The 18,942-nt window shown below is 45.0% G+C and overlaps 2 protein-coding genes across 5 annotated transcripts in view; both read left to right on the forward strand.

Annotated features, from left to right (window-relative positions):
* Positions 1 to 4,874, forward strand: part of CRAMP1 (cramped chromatin regulator homolog 1) — a 40,662-nt gene extending 35,788 nt beyond the window's left edge. For 3 of the 4 annotated variants that reach the window (XM_064153358.1, XM_064153355.1, XM_064153357.1), the window contains exon 21: positions 400 to 4,874. In XM_064153358.1, coding sequence (XP_064009428.1) covers positions 400 to 564 — 165 coding nt within the window. In that variant the 3' untranslated portion in view covers positions 565 to 4,874. The remainder of the gene's footprint in view (positions 1 to 399) is intronic. The other variant, XM_064153356.1, reaches the window with a different exon arrangement.
* A 2,121-nt stretch (positions 4,875 to 6,995) lies between these two features.
* On the forward strand, positions 6,996 to 16,994 carry JPT2 (Jupiter microtubule associated homolog 2). Its single transcript, XM_064153359.1, has 5 exons — positions 6,996 to 7,116; positions 10,596 to 10,744; positions 11,685 to 11,827; positions 13,556 to 13,601; positions 14,330 to 16,994. Exons 1-5 carry the CDS (start codon positions 7,073 to 7,075, stop codon positions 14,512 to 14,514), a joined length of 567 nt encoding a protein of 188 aa, XP_064009429.1. The 5' UTR covers positions 6,996 to 7,072; the 3' UTR covers positions 14,515 to 16,994.
* The last annotated feature ends 1,948 nt before the right edge of the window (positions 16,995 to 18,942 follow it).

Consider the following 18,942-nt stretch of genomic DNA (forward strand, 5'->3'; position numbering starts at 1 on the left):
GTACAACAACTTGAGGATATAGGCACCAGAGGTGGTGCAAGAATCTGTATGTGAGCACCTTCAACCCAGGTCATGCTACTAGGCTGTTAACCTTATTGGACATAACTTCGTTTCTACAGAGTTACAGTCCTCCTGGTTTGTGTGTCCTGGTTTGTAGGGCAGGAAATGGAAATTGTGAAGATGAGAGAAGGGTTAATGCTGGTGCCATTCATAGAGATACTTCAGCATCTGACCAGACAAGGTCCAAGGCAACCTGTTCTAGCTGAACCTGCTTGCACAGAGTGTTTGGACAAAATGACCTCAAGACGTCCTTTCCAACCTAACCAGTTCTGTGGTTCTGTGAAATTAGCTTCTGTGACATGTAGCTCTTACTTTTTTTTTTCCTCACATCTCTCCTAGGTGGTGGATTCCCAGCTGGCTTGCATGATGAATGAGAACAGCATAGATTACATAGCACGTTTTAATGACCTTGCCCAGGAGCTGTCAATACCTGAGCCAACCCGCAGGGAAATTCTGTTTGATGGAGGAGCTGGTGGTCCCCCGGTTGGGGATCTCTCACAGTGAGTGTATGAGACCAGCAGGCTGGTGTGGACTGTTCAGCTAAAGTTGGAGGTTGCAGTGCTGGCTCATGGCAAGGGCAAGTTGTAGAGAAGCAGGTGAGGCTCAGTTGTCTCTATCTTGTGTGCTTCTTTCTAAAGGTGAAGCATTGTCTTCAAAGGTCTGAAGAAGTACTTGCCAGTCCTGGAATGTGCAATATACTGGGAACAAGAAAACATGGAATGGTGTTATAGGAAATGGTATGTTCCCTGCATCAGCAATGTCAGATGGCAAGTTTATGGGATGGTCCTGGACTTGTATTTGGGAGTGGCCTAAGCAAGAAGCTCAAGCAGGAAAGGTTATTGCCAGAAGCTTTCTTACGTGAATTATTTTTTGTGTAGTAATCAAAATGCCATGAGTTGGGATCCACATTGAAGTTGTGAAGGGTGGGGGTGGGTATGGGAACCATTTTGCATCTTGATTTGTTCTAGTTGGCACTCAGTCAAACTGAAGTTCCTTGCACTCTCTTCAAATGCACCCTGGCTCTGCTTTGTTTTGATAGACCTTTCTGTTCCTTGGGCTCTCAGCACACTTTTGCTGTTTGACCATTGCAGCAGGGGCACCTGCCTGCTTTCTTGTTTTGTTGGGGAGCTCTGATTCACCCTACCTCCAGACGGCATGGATCCTTGAGAAGTTTCTTCTGTTCTTAAACCCTGTCCAGTGTCACAGTCATCATCATCCTATCTGCACTCGTGTTCTCCACCTTTTGAGATAGTTCACCACATTGCACAGTTCACCCCACGAGTGGGAGGGTGCTTTCTTGCTTTCCCTGAGGAACGGTTGCTTTGTAAGGCAGGAAACACTTCAAAAGACCTTACTGGAACCACTAGGAAAGCGTTGTCGTAATTAGTCATGGCTTTGCTGAAAACCTGTATATATTGTGCCATCTTTCTTCACAAAAACTGAGGACTTCCCTAGGAGAGGAAATAGGAAAGAATTTTGTACTGTAGAGCAACAAATCTGTTAGCACTAAAGTTGTGGAGATCTGTTTTGGCTCACAAAGAGGAGAGATGTCAAGTTACAACTTAATCCTTTAGTCCTTCCTTATTTCCTCCTTGTTCTGTGAATGCCAGGTGCTGGGTAGTCCTTGGGGTATCATTTTCATTAGTCACTCCCAGGCACTAGTGGATCTGGTACTCCCTGTACTAAATCCTTAGGCATTTAATGTTAATGTTTTAGTATTTGAAAGACCCAAGTCCTAATACCAGTGGGTTCAAAGGAATATAAAGTTACTTTTTCTAGAGCTGGTTGCCTGTCAGTTTTACCTTTTTAACTCAGGAGACTTTTCCTATCTCCTTTCCTACTGGTGATGAGAGAGAATTCCTTTATTGTGCCCCCTTTTTAAGCACTTGTCTGCTTTTCCAGTAAGAAGATGTCCCTTGACTATTTTGAGTAGCTCCAAACTTACCCAAGGGACTCATCCTGTATAAACCTCAAATAAGCAAAACTTCTCCATCTTTTAGCCTATCATCAGGGGTTCATTTTCCCAACTTGCACTATACTTGGTGGATGTAGTTCTACCTGCCTTTAGCTACTTTTACAAGGCATTTGACTGGGAGTTTCTTCTTGTAACCTTGCTCAACAATGCACTGACTGGCTTTGCTGGTTTTCCCCCTCGCTCTACCCTAGGGCATGTAGATGACTTTTTTTACTGCTCTCTAGTTTGCCTTCTGCTTTCTGTCATTAAGAGAAAAAGTAGCCAGTTTTCCTTCCTGACTGCACTCAAAACGTAGTGAGATTTGGATGGCATTGCAGGATCCCACAATCCCAGGTGGCTCCTCTGACGTAGGAAGCACAAGGCTGTGTAAAAGCAGTGTTGGTGCAGCTGGGTGTGCCCAACAGTGAGGCAAACCTTTGTTACTAGCAGGAAAGTGATCATGACTAGAAGAATGGAGAATGTGATACCTGTGAGCTAACTTCCTGTTCTGACTGCATGTCCTGTGGGATACCAAGTCGTTCTGTCTTGATTTCTCCTTCACTGTTCTTACAAAGCCTTGAGAATTCTGATGCAATTACCAGGAAGTCATGTAAAGCTAGAACACAAAAAGTTGAAAGCTGTCAGAAAAATTGAATGCTGAGGACTGTTTGTTCTGAGCATTCAGCCTTGGTGTGAAGAGGACACCCATTAACCTCAAGAGCCACTCAGTCTGAAACCTCTAAGTTTTATTTAGAGTTCAGCTGCATTTTGTTTTGGTCTTTCTCATATTCTTTCCTCTTTTGTTTGGCTTCTCACATCAGTAATGCTGATTGTGCTATGCGCCCTATCTCCAAAAATTCTTTGAACTCGTAAGGCAAGAGTTAAGGGCTCTCATTGTGACTGTGGGTTACAGAACTTGCAGGAGGAGATGTGATACATTCTAATCAAGTACTGTATTTAAAAAAAAACAAAACAAAAACTGAACTCTCATTCTTAAACTTCACAAATTAGCAAAACCACCCTGATGAACTCTAGTGTGTTTAGGTAGCTTGACAAACACTTCATCCTCCTTACGCATGCTGGTAATGGAGCAGATGTGACACTGGGTTTGATTCTTAGCTTCTCTAGATAAATGCCAGTGTTGCTGCAGCTCAAAGCAGAGTCTTTCATCAAGATCTGGGAAGACTTTCTGGTGATACAGGGAGCTGCCAGGCAGCACTTTCACTGCCTGGTCAGTTGCCACAGGAAAATTAATGAAGTCATAGTGGCTATTTTTGATGATTCTGTGAGATCAGAAAACTTCAGTATACTAAACTTTTGCAAGTAGATTTGGACGACCAAAATAATAACAGTGGAATTGACAGAAGTCAGTTCAACACTTGGAATTTTGTGGTTAGAAACATGTTTGGCATCAGCCTCTAAAAAGCTGTCATTATGGGACTAAATTTGATTTCAGAAATGTAATGCTTTTCAAAATGCAGTTTAATAGTGAAGCCCTTTCAGGACAAGCAAGTCTTGTCAGGGGGAAAACAACTGAAGATCATTGTGGTAATTTGGAGTTGATGCAGAATTTCTTACTGTTTGAAGGCTCACTTAAACATGTCTCTGATCCCACCAACTTGAGATTTTAGGTGGGTGTGCTTATACAGTACCAGTCCCCATCAGTTTGTGCCTGAGACTAAGTGAAAAGCAGTGGGGTGTAGGAGAGCTGTGGAGATGTGTGTGCGCACACATAGAAATGCACCTGTGCACACAGGCACATAGGTGTATGCTTGTGCCTGAATGTTGTTTGCAAGACACAAAGGTTTCTTTGGTTCTTTCAGCTTCCCCACCAGAAGTAGAAAACTCTGTAGCAATGTCAGTCTGCCCCAGCAAGATATCCTGGAATGCTTGCAGGACTGGCTTAGGTAAACTTGGCTTTCAGACCTCCTTGGGGCACTGTAGGGCAGGTGGAGAGGACAATGGACACTAACAGCCTCCGGTTCTAATATTAATTGCTTTAGGCTTTCCCCACATTGGTTTGGTTACTCTGTGCAAGAATCAAGTTCTGAGGAGGTGAGCAGGGTGGAAGGCAGAACATTCAGGCTGGGTGAGCAGCAGCACTGTGGCCCGCACTGGATCTGCCTGCATGTTTCTGTGCACTGGTAGGGTCTACTCTGGGGGTTGCATCCTGATTACCCACACAGCTTCCTCCCTAAACCTCATCAGCATAGGAATACTAATTGACTTTCTTGTGGCACCTCTCTCCATATTTCTAAATTAAACTAAACGTCTCTGATCAAACTAATCCGCAAAGATATCTCATTTACCAATGCCACAGGTCCCAGAGTAGAAATTTCAGTTGCATTTTGGTTTTTACACTTAAGACTTCGGATGCATTTATAAGGAAAGTACTGCACTTTTTTTTTAACCTTTTCAAACCTTTGACTCTTAATTTCACAGCAATTTGTAAATGTTAACTAAGTGAAACCTTGGCAAGCACTACGGCAATAAGTTATCATTAATTATTGAAACATGATAACTGCTTTAGAGCTTATGGTTCTGGCAGCAAAATTTAATGCTGTGTCTCTTAATAATAGTTAAGCCATATCATCTAAGGTTTCTGGCTTGTTTGAGATGTGAATTTGTTTTATAGATTATAAATATACCTATATAGTGTATGTATAAAGCAGAATGCCTGTCCTTACTGATTATTTTTTGTACCATATTGTAAATTATATTATTTATTCTTTACCAATTTTGGAAAAAGGTGTTTTGGTTATTTAATATAATATACAAAAGCTGTTAAACTTCCTCTGTTTAAATTTCCAATTCAACTTGTAAAGCCGTTTTTATTCTTGTGCATAAATACATACTAATACTTGGTCTAATTTACATCCAGTGTGTTATTTGCCATTCATGCCTGTCAGATTTTAACCTTTATTTAATGGTCTCTGGGGAGGGGCAGGTGGGGTGCTAAAATGCTGTCCATAGAGCCAAGCCTTCCAAGCCAAATTCTGGTTTCATCAGTGGCATGAGTTCCATTGACATATCCTGTCCCAGAATCTTTCACCATGGTGAGGTAAGGGTTTGCTTGGTGGCTTTGGTTTTTGGTTGGTTGGGGTTTTTTTGCTTTACAGTTTCCAGTTCCAAGTGTGTCTGCTAATTGAGTCAGAAATGGGTCAAGCCAAGGGATGTCTGTCCTAAATGTCCTTGCCTATGTCTATAGCTGCCAGTAGCAAAGGGAAGAAATTCTAAAAAATTAACAACAGCCAGCAAAAAGATCCTAAATTACAGGACACATCACCCCCTCTGCCTACGCAAAAGGGTAGTGTTTGTTTTGGTGAGGTTGTTTTAGAACTTAAATGTAGAGGTTGCATTCAGGTCCTCTTGTTTTACATAGCTGCTCCCAGAAAAAAAAACCAAAACGTTTTCTCCCTGGGGACAGTCAGAAAGAGCATCAGGTTGCCCAGAGAGGGTTGTTGCAGTATCTTCAGAGCTTTCCAAGATGAAACTGGAGAAAGCCCAAAGGAAGCTGGTCTGATCTAGCTCACCCTGCTTTCAGCAGGAGGTTAGACTCCAGGCCTGAGATTTCAATTCAAGATGAATTATCCTGTGATCTAGGTCATTAATCCAGTCCTTTGAGCAGACATGTTGGATTTTGGTCTCTATAATGGCAACTTCTATTTAATAGTGTTTTTAAGCTAGGTAAGAAATTAATGTTTTTTAATGCTCAATTAAAACTTTATTCTTTGCATCCTTTCCATCCAAAGAGGACTGATCTGTGCCTCCTGTGTGCAGAGAAAGTTGAATTGTATGACCAAGTTTGAGCTCTATACAGCTTCTTCGCTCCACCATGTTGTGAGAAAGGCTCACACTTAAGAGATGTACAACTCTCTTCCATCTTATGTCAAACCTGGTATTGACTTCTGTTTTTTTCTCACTATCCAATTTTGCCCTTAATGACCAAATCAGAAGGTTGTAGTGGCTTGTTTGGGTTACTTCAAATCCTTCAAGACAAAAGCAGCAACAGGGCTGCCTCTAACTTTTCTTCCTGGCACAAGGAAAGCTGTGGAGCCATTAAATAAAATGTTCATCTGCAAATGTTAACTTGTAATGCTCCTGTCCCTTAAAAATGCTTGGTTGCAAAAGACAGGCAAGTGCTGCTGGCTCCCTCAGTGTAGCTTGTATCCAGGTCCTCAGGAAGTGGATGGCGGCACCTAGCAGTTGCCCAGAGTTGCTTCAGTCGCAGCCTGCAGAGCTGTTGACAGTTCCTGGACACCGAGGCAGGGCCAGCGGTGAGCTACAGCGATGGTCTGCAGTCAGCCTCTACTGAGGTCCATTGCCCCTTTGTGCATCTTGCGTTCCCCCGCGCTGTGCAGCATGAGACTGAGGTGCAACGCTCTGCTCTAGGCTGGGTGAACCGCTAGAGGTCCCGAAGGATGCTGAAGTCAGCAAGTTATAAAGTCGTCTCTGAAGTTAGTCCTCGTAGCCTCTCATTTCTGCTTCCCATCGACGTTTTTGGCTGAAAAGCTCAAAGCAAGATATCCAGGGGCACAGCTGGGGCACAGCTGGAGCACAGTGGAGGCGAGCCCACGCAGGAGTGGACAAACCCCGTCGTTTTTCTTGCGAAAGGGAGGGCTGGCTGAGCAGGGCGGAAGATACTGCGCGCTCTTAAGCCTGCCCTGGGCGGCGGACGGCTGCGGATGCATGACCGAGAGTCGGCTCCGCCTCACGCTGATGGCCACGGCCCTACCTGGCCCGTTAGAGGCCCTCCCTCTGCGCAGCCCTCTACGCCTCTCAGCCAATGATTCTGCAGTTTCCCTTGACGGGCGGTCCGTACTACCAATGGGAGGTGGCCAGGATGAACGGTGGGGCGGGCCCTGTTCAAGCTTCCCTCCCTCTGCGAGGCTCAGCGGGCAGGCGGGATGGCGAGAGGGCTGTTCGCGTGCGATTGGTTGCTGCCTGTGATGGGCAGGTGTGCCAGCCAGCGGCGGGGCACGGTGGGGCCGCGGCGCTACCTGCGGGCCAGGCAGCCGAGGAGGAGCCGCTGCGGAGTTCTGCCAGAAGTCCGGCACCATGTTCCAGGGCCCCGAAACTGACTCGGCCAAGCCCAGCTCCAGGTGGTGCAACTGGGTTGGATATGCCGTGTGGGGGCGAAGGGGGAAAGGGGCTGAGCTGCGTGGGCTTGCGGACCCCGCGGCGGGGCTTTGTTCGGAGCGCGGAAGGTGTGGGTTCCGGCTGAGGGGCGGGTGCTCGCTGAAGGCCGGGAGGCAGAGGGAGCGGGAGGGGAACTCCAGCGGAGGCACGGTGCTGAGATCCAAGAGGCAGAAGGAGAACTCGGGCTGAGCTCGACGCTGAAGGCCGAGAGGCAAAGGGGGGAGATCCGGCTGAGCGAGCGGCTCTTCGCTGAGGGGCCTTTTCTGCCCGCTGTGGGCGTGAGTGTGTCACTCATCCCTTTGGTAGCCGTCCGGCAGGATAGCAGCAGCGTTACAGCGCTCGACGCCGGCCCCCGACCTTGCCCTGCCTGGCTTTACCTCTCCGTCGGCCCGAGGCAGGGGCCGCGGCAGCGGGCGGGGCAGGACGCAGGGCCGCGCTCCCCTCCCTGCCGTGCGCGCTGCCGCGGGATCCAGGGCCGCGTTTCGAAGTCGTCTAAAAGTGCTTTAAGTTTGCCTTATTCCATTCGCTCGGAACTATGACCTGGTTTTAAAAGGCTTACAAGAACGCTTTGCCCTCACTGTAGTCCCGAAGACGCTGATGGCAACTTTGGAACCACGTTTAACTTGGGTTTCTGGGTAGGGTGTGGAATGCAGGCCCTCATAACTTACTGGTCAGCAGCAAGCAAAGGTGATTTTGTCACGGCTTGTTCTCTGGTGGTGTGGCAGCGATTTCATCGTGCCTGAGAACAAGCTACAGCAACACACCCAGCTACGCAGCCTGGCACAGCCAGTGTGTGCTGCAGCCTGCTGCAGCTTAGGCAGAGTGCTCTGAGATGGTGGCTTTTGACACCCAGCCTGTGCCATCAAAAGCAATAAGTACTTGGTTTAAGGATACTTGTTTACAGAGTTTATTCTACTAATTCCCTAAACAAAAACTTGATGGTAACGCAGAATCATTTTGCTTTCTTGATGCGCCTAAGTTTCTCTAATTAAATCCGAGCCAAATTCAAAAGCCCTGCAGCAGCCACCTAGGGTTAGGAAAGTGAGAAAAAAATAACTTCCTAAGGTGAAAATCTCTGCGAGGAACTTATGAGCAAATGCTTTGTGTTTTGAGAACTTTGTAATACAGGGGTACTGCTGTTAGAAATAAATAATGCTAAAAAGATTGTAAATTAAAGCTTCCACTTAAATAATTATCCTCTGAGGTGCACCTGTAGTGATCCTATTCATGTATACAGTGGCACAGAGAACAGCTGGTTTCCTGAATCAGATCAGTTGCCTAGTTTTATTTTGGTGAACTTTAATAATAGCACTTTGGATGTTTATGGAAGTTATGCTTTTCCAAATTAAACCAAGGAATTGGCTCTCAATGAGTTGTGTTGCTCTGAACGCAAAGCACAACAGGATGCTCCATTCCACTGCTAGCACATGCTACACTACATTGCCCTTTTGTAGCCCCCATGTATCTCCTGCATGAGCAATTTCACAGCTTCTGTATGGAGCTGAAAATGCTACATGTAGCCGTCTTGGAACTGCAGTACATCTTCTGCTGCAGAGCGCCGCAGAGCTTTCAGATTAAGAGCATAAAGCTTGCTCTGTGTTTACAAAATGAGTGAACTGTTTAATGAGCCAGCACTTTGTGGTGATCCAGCAGTAGGAGAATGCCAGTAACTTTTTGATGTTCCCGAACTTAAACAGCTACTTTCTGCTAGGCACCTTAGTGGGGATCTCTTCTGTATAATGCAGCTCTCCTATTTTGTCTGCATTATTGGATCTGTCTGAAAACTGGTAGGACCTCAGCGTTCAACTTGCATGAGGAATTAGGAAAATGTTTTTATACAGCCAATGTGTTTAGTTAATGGGTATGTCTGGGCACTCCTTTTCTGTGTCAGCTGAAAGGTTTAATGAGGAAAAGGCTTAAAATTCAGGTGTGTAGAGGAAAAAGGCCATAAGAACTAACTGAAAGTGTTCAAGCCTGATAGAACTAAGCAATTAGTGGAGACTTTTAAACTTAGAGGGTGTAGAGTTCTTAATTTAGCTATTCTGGATGATCTGAGTCTTCTAGTCTATTAGAGAGGAGGGAGATAAGAGGCAGATTTAGATTGCCAGAAAGCAAAGAGGGTTTTCGTTACTGTTTAAAAGAATAAAACAACACCTCCCTCATCCCAAAGGAAGAAAGAAGATTTAACTTGCCTGGCTACCAGACACAGTAATATCTCTGATGTAAACTGCCATAATACCAATATGAACTGAAATTAAAATGAGTAGTGGATTGAACATCTTTGTAATCTGTCACAGCAGCTCACACTGAGTTGCCACGTTTAGCTTTTTGTTGTCCTGTACTAGGTTCACAGGCTAAATCTTACTCCAATCTCAGGAAGGGATGTGTTGCATTGATGCACTGACATTTGAATTCTGCTTGGATAAGAGTGGAGTTCTGCAATTTCTAGCTGTTCTTTTCCTATAAAAGTAAAGGTCAGTTTAGGTGCCAGGTTAAGAATTCAGATTAAAAGAGGTGTAATTCAGCTACTACTTCTGCTCTGCTGCTTAGTCATGGGTAGTTGGTCAGACAGACTCATCTGTGAAGATCATTTTCAGTGCCTAAGTATTCATTACCTTCCTGTACTTTCCTTTTCATTCCCCAGTTAACAATACTGGTTCTTCTCTTAGCTAATGGGTTGGTTCCTTTTCAGGCAGGACCTGAACTCAGTTGAACGAGACATAGGTATTAGTTGTGGACTTGGTCCTTAAGGACAGGCATGAGTTCTGGCAGGTTTTGGAGAAGTCAATCCATTTCTATTGTAACCTTCAGGTCCTGTGAGGCTCTGTTTGCTGTGCCTTTGGCTGTAATGCATCCTGACCTCTACAAATCTGGCTTTTTTGACATTGCTCTTTTCCATTCTCAAGTCTGTAGCAGTTGATATGGTAACTGACAGTTGGAACTGGCAAATACTTTAGCAGTTGTGAAATACCTTCTTTTATTTAAAATCTCTGGGCTTGAATTTGTCACAGGTGCAAAGCTGGTGTGTGGACTTCAGCAGGGAGTCTGCTTCTGTACTGATTGTTTTTAAAATCCTAACCAGAGTTATGTCTTCTCTTAATTCCCTGTCACTTTTGGAACATCACAGACAGCACAGTTTTGTTTGGTTTTTTTTTTTCTGGTGACACAGTTATGACTGTTCAAAGTAATGGTGGATACCATAAAGACTGAGTTCACTGACTAGGAGACTGGCAGTGTTTGTGCTGAACTTGAGAGCATTTTGTTGGAACAGCTCTTGCCAGGTAGATACCTCACAGGCATAGCAGAATTACCTGAAGTGAGTTCACATCAGAATAATTATTAATAACATAAAAGGGAGAATGGGGAAGGGACATCAAATATGTTGAATGCTGGAAGTTTCAGACAAACTTTTGTCTCTTGTTCTCTCTTTCTGCAATGGTAGGGTGCTGAAGCCCCCGGGAGGAGGTTCTAGTAATCTCTTTGGGAATACAGAAGAAGTTTCCTCTTCAAGCAGGCCCCACCGGATGGCATCCAGTATCTTTGGAGCATCAGAAGAACCTCAAAACATTCCAAAAAGAACAAACCCTCCAGGTAAGAGCAACCACCTGCTTCAGCATACCTGGGCTCTGAACTGCAGCACAGAACTGGGTTTGTGTTGCGAATGTGGAACTCTGTGATCTGTTTGTCTTTTTATGTTGTGTTTTTATAAAGTGAGTGAGCTTGAATAGTAACTCTCTTCAGACTTCACAGTACATAAATATTTCAGTGATCTGTGTGTTCAGACTTCTTAAAAGTGCATCATCCAAGACTAATTCTTTCCAAGCTTGTCGTGGGTTTTAAAGGCAGCTGACAGAAATTAAGCCCTCAAATGAAATTGGAGAAAGACTACAGAACTATGTTTAGAGAGAAATACAGAGATAGACATTACAAAGCAATTAGCACATCCCTGGCAAAACCCCCTTGAGTTTTCCCCAACCCAAAAACTAAATCTAATACTCCTCAGTGCTCCGATCCTCCCCCTGCAATGCCTCTGCCATCCAAGAGGCCTAAACAAGCCTCTGGAGGCCCCAGAACAGGCCTACTGCTTACATGTTCTCCCCGATAAAGTGGCTCCTGCCAGACACGGGGCAGGAGGAGGAGGAAAGGAGAATGAGCTGACCCTGTTGTGAGTTTATAAAGAGATAGAAGAATTATGGGATTGAAAAACAATCTTCTAGTCCCCAGAAGATTTTTTTTAAGCCTACAGTCTCAACCTGGGACAAAGCTGAGGCCTAGGAAATTGATGAAAGGAAGCAGGTTCTATGTTAGTGCTGTGTCATCAGTTAGCTGTGGTGAGTACAGCTGCGAAGCTGATTCCCTAGTGAATTCTTGTAACAAAGCATTTCATCCATTGTTGTCAGGCAAGCAAAAGTAAGTCTGTAGGTAGCAGGGTTCCAGAAGTTTTAGATTTTTTAGATATTTTTTGTGTTTCTTTTCTTAATATAGTGTGTAAAAACTAAGTCATTTAGAAAAAGTAATGACTGCCTTGCAGGGGGAAAAGAAAGTGGTATTTTTGAGGACGCTGGTTCTGCTCAGCCTCGTCCACGCCTGAATCCACCTGGTGGGAAGACAAGTGATATCTTTGGATCTCCTGTGTCTACCAGTGTTGTGCGAGCACACCCAAACAAGCCTAAGGTAATTACACCCCTCTCACTGCCAAACTCAAGTGGCCAGCAGCCTGGGGATTTATCAGGCAACCTTCTCACAGGGCATTGTCTGTGTTCTCCTAAGGATGACAGACCTAAATTATGCTTAGGGTGGCTTCAAGGTAGACAGCTATTCCCAAAGTCTCTTTTTGACAGCTTAAAAAAAATATCTTTGGTATAGCAGATCTTGGCACACTTTGTAGTCTGCATTTAAAGTAGTACTTGGTCTGCAAATGTGTACTTAAAAAAATAGAGGGGAGGGGGAGAAATTTCCAGAGCCTTTGATTGCAAGTCAGGTGCAGTTCTTGACACCCAGCCCAGAGGATGTGAGCTAGGCTGTGTGAGGATACTTCACTTTATTTTGCACTTTAGCAGAGGTTACCTAGATGCCAGCTCTGGAAAGCCAGTTGAACATTGATGAGCTGCCATCAGATCTTCATGGCCTGGCCATGCCCTTCACATCATCAATGCATAAACACATGTATCAGTGGTCAGCACAGGAGCGCTACGGCAGGAGACGGAGCTTAAGTGATGACACCGAAGCTAACTCAAGATCAGCTTTGAGTGTTGGGTGCTGCATGTGCTTGACTTTGTCACAGAACTTTGCCTCCTGTATCAGCGTTTCTTTTTTAGGTCTTAAACCAGGGGTGTGGAGTAGCTGGAGAGACTTGCAGCTAATGGCCAAATCTGGTTCTGCAAAAAGTGGGGCATGTTGCCAGCTGCTTTCATGTCTTTATTGAAATGGCCTGTATTTGGATTGGTAATCTGCTGCCATTAGTATAAGCAGATACCATTAAGTGAGTAGCCTCTACATTGTCAATGCTTTTGACATGTTGGATAGCACAGAAACTTAACATCCCATGAAGCACAGCTCACTGTCCTTGTGCTGAAAAGGTCCAAGCAGTCTTGTTTGTCCTCGAACCTTAGGAAATAAAATTAGTCACATTTTGATTGTTTTTGTTTTTCCTCTTATCTCCCCCCTTAAATCTGAAGGTGCTGGTAGTGCCCTTCTGCCTGTCTTTTTATGCAGACTCTGGAGTGTATTGGGGGAAATTGGGGTCATAGGAAGGGAAGAGGGGAAAAAAAGGCTGGGGGCATTTGAACTGTGGGAAATAGAGGGATGGAAAGGAGATGGTGTATGTGCAAAAATGACTGCAAGTTGAATTTCATGAATGGGGAAACGTGCATGCTCTTCTGAAGTACACTGTGTATTTCCAACAGTTAACTGGGATCGCTGGGGAGTGGTCTAAGAAAGTTTTGATAATTACCTGTCTGGTCACTGTGGATACTGGCAGAAGACAGTAACTGCTGAGTGTAAATAGAGTGCTCAAGGGGTGCTTGTGTTCTGCTGGTGAATCTCCTGGGTGCTAGTGGGTGCATGACAGGAATAGCAATTCCAGATCTTTGGACTGAACTGCTTGTCACAGATAAAGTTCAAAGCCTCTGATGAGCTAATGTAGTGTTTTCATCTGTGCTTCGGTGAATTGTCTGAGACGTGCACCTTGAGCTACTGTGGGAGTTACTTCTACCAGTGATTGGGAGGTTTTTGTAGCTGTGGAGAGAATGAAGGGCTGCACAGTGTTTGCAGCTGTGGGCTTTTGCCGTGATAAAAGTATAAACTTGGATAGAAACCAAACAAAACTTTGAGAAAGATTTTGTGACAGAGTTGCCATTTGAGAACAGTACTACAATAAGATGGTTTGTGGTTTCTTTGCAGGATCACATTGTCTTGAAAGAAGATGAAACACCAAAGAAGCTCGAAGGTCAGCAAGAGAAATTCCTTTCTCTGATCCCTTTGAGAAGATGAGCTTTGAGGAATAGTTTCTTACACTTCTTAAAAGCCAAGAGCAAGGCTGGTGCTAAGGATAATATAACTGAGAAGTTTTCCTTTTGTTAGTCAGAAATTTATTCACTTGTCTCAGGGAAATGGTTCTCTTTCTCTTCTTGAGGAGAATCCCACAGGTGTAAGTCTTGGTGTGTGTGTGTCTATGCTTTGATACCACATGTGTGTATATAGACATATATGGAATCTGAGCATCCCATCAGATGGCTTCCTTCTCCCTTGCTATCCCTTTCAGGTCTGAAATCTTGCCCTGCTGTAATTGTATCAAACACACAGCTGGTTGACAAGGTGTTACTATTCAGCTAGTTGCTGCTAAGGAACAATGGGAATGCTGCTTTTAAGCTCAGTATCAAAGGACTCATCAGTGTGCTCTGTCTCTTCACTGCTGGAAACTGTCAAACCACTTGAAGCTATATTGCTCAGCCTACATATTTATTCCTGTTAGAAAGATTGCTGCAGGAAGAGAGGATTTGTTGTGAACAAGTGGAGTTCTTCCTCATCATGTTTTCTTCAGGGAAAATGAGCAGATACAAAGAAACCTTAGTGTACTGAGGATGGAGACAAGGGAAGTATCTTAGACTACAGAAGATGAGGCACTTTGTGCACTACAGAACAGCAAGTTGATTAATCCTTTTTCTTTTTATTCAGCTACAGAAAATATCAAACCACAGCTGGAAGATGGAGGCGAGAAGAAAGATCTGGGCAAAGACGAGCAGCGCAAGGAGCCAGAACCCAAGATAGACAATCATGAGCCCCGCTTAGGGCCCAGGCCACGGTCACACAACAAAGTTCTCAATCCACCGGGGGGCAAATCCAGTATTGCCTTCTACTAGGGGCATCTGTTCACTAATGGAGTCCATACAGAAACTGTTGTCTGTGGGGGTGAGGTCAGTTGGTAGACTATTGTTTGTGGGTAGATCTGTAGGCAGAGGGATGAGGGTTATGCTAAAGGGTGTAGGAAGGATAACCTCATGATCTGGGGAGGGAGGGCTGGGGAGGGAGAGGGTGCCCTGTGGAAGATGTGAGTATTGGCCTGCCTGGGTGGGTGTCAGAGGGGGTCATTAGTGTTACTTTGTGAAAGATCAGTGTGACTTTATTCATCAGACTCCGAGCTCCTTTGTTAGCTGGACACTTGTGGAGTCAGGCTTATCCATACAGTCAATACACAAACCTTATAAATGGGTAGAGTCCTGGAGGCAACACATGAAAGATTGTGAAGCACACACAGCAAGTGGCTGTGTGTTTGTCTAGGCAATAAGGTGCAGCTTCACTGCATGAGCCAACCTGCAGTCACTTAAGCGTAAATTGAGCTCCAGTGGAACAAGTAGTGCTACTGTGCTTTGCAGTGTCCACTCTGCCTCTTTCTCCTTCATGCCTTGCAGCATGTGCTTGCTGATCAGCAAGGACAAAACATTATTTTATTCTCATAACCATCATATGTTTATGACTATCGTGATCTCTCCTTCCCCAGAGCACCTTGCTGCTGCTCTCAGTAATCTGCTGATGGCTACCTTTTGACAAGTGATAGTCTCAGCCCAACCTACTGTTTCACATAGCCGGTTCCAGAATACTTCTTTAAACTCTGCTAGACTGTTTCCTGGTAAAGATGAGGAGGCAAACAGTAGCTTTATGGTTATTTTTGAAAAGAAGCAGCTTGAAATATACAATGACCATGGAGAATGTAGGGAGGTGTCCAGCCAGCTAGCTCTGACCCACCCTGTGTAGCAGAGTCTTAGCTTCTGCAAAGGTTTTAACTTTGTACCCTGCAGAAACCAGCACTGTTCTGCTGTCTTCCCCACAGTGCATTTTTCTGTTTGTTTGTCTGTGCTGACTCTGTTAGTGAATTCTTTTGTCTCTGGACAACTTTACATTTGCCTTTGACTGCCTCAGAATTTTGTTGGTAAGGCTGAGAGAACTGTGTGGATTCTCCTCAAACCACAGCTGTAGTTGTTTTCAGACTACCCTATGTGGAGAAAGAAAGGCTTTAGCAATACAAACTTTCTGGTTGTGCTGGCTCTCTTCAATCATGTTTGGAAGGTGTGCATCTTTTGCACAAATGTCTTAGGGAGAGTAGCTCCCATCATTTGTTTTCTGAATGGACTTTCTGATCGTATCCAGAGCTTTGATACACGAATGTTCCTATTAGGTGCTTACTCTTCAATGTATTTAGTAGTGACTTTTAAAATTTGCCATGTAGCCTCGGGATTTGTCCAGGTACACACCAAAGAACAAGTGGCCTTATCTGTGTAAATCCACTGCTGTTCTAGCCCAGGCTTCCCCGGAGCTGCTGCTGTTCAGGGAGGACTGCCTGGGCCAGGTGCTAAAACATGATTGTGGTGCTTACTGGACCACTCAATTCAGCTGATGTCCTAAGTGGTAGATGGCTACATGAAGACTTAATTGCCTTTTCAAATGGTGAAAGTGGAATATATGGGCAAGGGTGGAAATAGCCATGGAATCTCAATGCCCTTGTACCTTTCAGACAGGTTTGGGTCTCCCTGCTATTTGCGCCCCCCCAGGAAAACAAGACAGTGATTCCAGCTGCAGCCCTGGAACGGATTTGTTTTGCTTCCAAACATGTATCCTGTAGCAGCTGTTCTTGAGTCTGTGCTGCCTGGCCTCTGGCTGAGTCTCGGACATCTCTCTGTTTCAGTTCCTTGTTCTGTTACTTGACAGGGCTTTAAGAAAAGTCACCCAGAGGCTGGATTTTGCGTTGCAGGGTCTAGTGTGACAGATGCTGTCTGTACTGCCGAGCTTAGATTCGGCAGCTTTTGTACCTGATGTGCATTGGTTATGGTGCCTGCCTTAAAGAGCAACTTCCAACTAGGCCTTAAATTAGTTAACCTACATCCATTTTCTTGCTTGCTTTGGAATCTAAACCAAGTTTTCAACTCATCAAGTTTGATAAGGGTATTTCTCCACGACAGAAGAGGATTGGAAATCAAATGATGAATCATGCAATTGTCAATAAACCTCTGTATTTTGTTACTTCACTGCGTGCTGCAGATGTCTGCTTTTATAACTGAATGAATAGTTTAGATTAATGCAAGTACAGCAGAGATGTTTAGTTTGCTGAAAGTAGAAAAAGGGCACAAATCTTGTTAGGCCCTTGATACAGTGGAGCATACCTTGGAGAAGTGACATCCCACTCAAGGTCGCTCATGAGACAAGCACTTGTTCCTGCCGAGGATGGAGGGTTCAGCAGTGCCTCTGTGTGGGCACCATTCTGTATTGTGTTTGGTGTAGGGATGCTGTTACACTTTTCAGCAATACTGTAAATAGCTGCAAATATTAAATTCTTTACAATGTTTCAGCCTGTACAACAGTGTAGTCATTCCCTCTTAGCTGGGGATGCTCTTCGTGTGCAGAAGTCGTACCCCAGTTCTACACTTCCTTGTGTGAAAACTCCTCACCTGCTGCCCTGCCTTGGCTGGCAGCATGGAGGCAACCCCAGCTACAGAAACTGCACCTGGGTGAGTCGGGTGTGGTGGCCTCTCAGCCAGAGTGGTGGTGTGCATCTGCTGCATTCATCCTTTCGTTCCCAGGCTGCAGTGCCCTGTAGAGCCTCTTAACTAGCAGTGCCGTCCAGGAGGAAGCACAGCCACAAAACAACAAAGCAAGTGCAAGAGGGAGGTTGTGAACTTAGAGCAGCATGAGTGAGTAACCCCCAGGTAGCCGGTGCTGACCAAGGGCGGCACAAATGCAAATGCCAGCAGAGTGAGAAGGGGCAGAGCCAGCAGCAGAGAGGCCTCTCAGCCCAGCGCAGTCCTGGCAGAGGAAACTTGCTTCCCACAGATCCTGGTGACATGGGAGGCTGCCCAAAGCAGGCTGGCAAGAGTGGCAGTGCTGTGTCATTGCCCAGCTGATCCTGCAGCAGACTAGCTCATTCTGCTTGCATACTCCTGAACCCAGATTGGAATCAGTGCCCAGGGTCCATGTGGAATGGCAGGCTGTAATGAGGAGGGGGGGATGAAAATCAACATTATGCCCTGTCATTTACAGAAATAAAGGAAGGGTTTGACAGAAGAGGGACTGATTGCATGCAGGTTGTCCTTTCCTGTCCACTTGCAAAGCTTATCCTGATCCTTTCTGTTCATAGAGCCTTTTGTCATGGGCTGGTGCCACCACAACGCAATTATGTGACACAGGGAAAAGTCACTTAATGTTGTTTCTTGTCATTTAATTCAGACCAAAGTGCATCTTGCAGTTTGCAAGGAATTAAAGGCCTGCTTGTTCAGCAACAACAGGCTGAACTGTGGTTGAAGAGAGCTTTTAAAAATGAGAACATAAACAGCAAGCACTTCTGGATTTGGGCACTCACAGCATGCCAGCTGCTGCAGACAGAACAAGGGAGCTACCATACACTGCCCCAGCAATACAAACAGCTGCCTGCTGGCTGCAGCCAGAATATTTATCCTGGATAAACCTGATAAAAATAAAGGGGGGGGGGGGGGGGGGGGGGGGGGGGGGGGGGGGGGACGACGGAATTACATAATTAGGATTCTTGATCTGGCTGTTTTGACAGAAAGTATGTCTGAGCACAAACAGATGGACAAGAAAAGCTCTAATGAGAGGACTTGTAAACAAATTTGATTCCGTGCGGTCTGTAGTGCCAAGCCTTTGCTGTTTTCTTTATAATTAGTGCACACCATAGAGAAGGTGGAAGTTTAATGGCCACTTCCAAGATGCTTATCCAAGTGCAAGTTAAAGTTTGGCACAACACAGTTATACCAGCACAGATCTCAGGCAGCAATTTGTCCAAACCATGGCTAGACTTTTTACACTCTCTTTGAAATGGTAGAAACCTTTATCAGCCCAAGGGTGAGAGTGCTGAACAGCAAAAATACTTCAAACTAATCCAGCAGCAAAGATCAGCATTTAAATTGCACACCTGCATTTTAGAAGTAGTAGGAATTCAGCCTTGGCATCTTCAAGGAGACATGGTTAAAGCAGAGATCATGCAAACGATGTTTTGTTTTCATTGTAAGAAGTCAGCCCTTCACATTTGTTAGGGACACACAAAAATGGCACTAAACCCAGCTCCAACTCTTCACAGAATGTACAGTTGTGCAGTCCTACAGCTTAGGAAGACGAGTTTCTTTACAGATCTTGCAGATACTTAAACCTAGTCTGGCTACTATTAGTAAGCATGAGTCTTCATGGGGCCTATGCTAGCACCAAAGCATGGAACAAGACACTCCCATGAAGAGCTACTGCAACAGAATTCACCCAGCAGCAGTGCTCTCAGGGCCATCATTTTT

The sequence above is a fragment of the Pogoniulus pusillus genome, chromosome 13 (genome assembly GCF_015220805.1).
Source record: "Pogoniulus pusillus isolate bPogPus1 chromosome 13, bPogPus1.pri, whole genome shotgun sequence".
Classification (NCBI taxonomy): Eukaryota; Metazoa; Chordata; class Aves; order Piciformes; family Lybiidae; genus Pogoniulus; species Pogoniulus pusillus.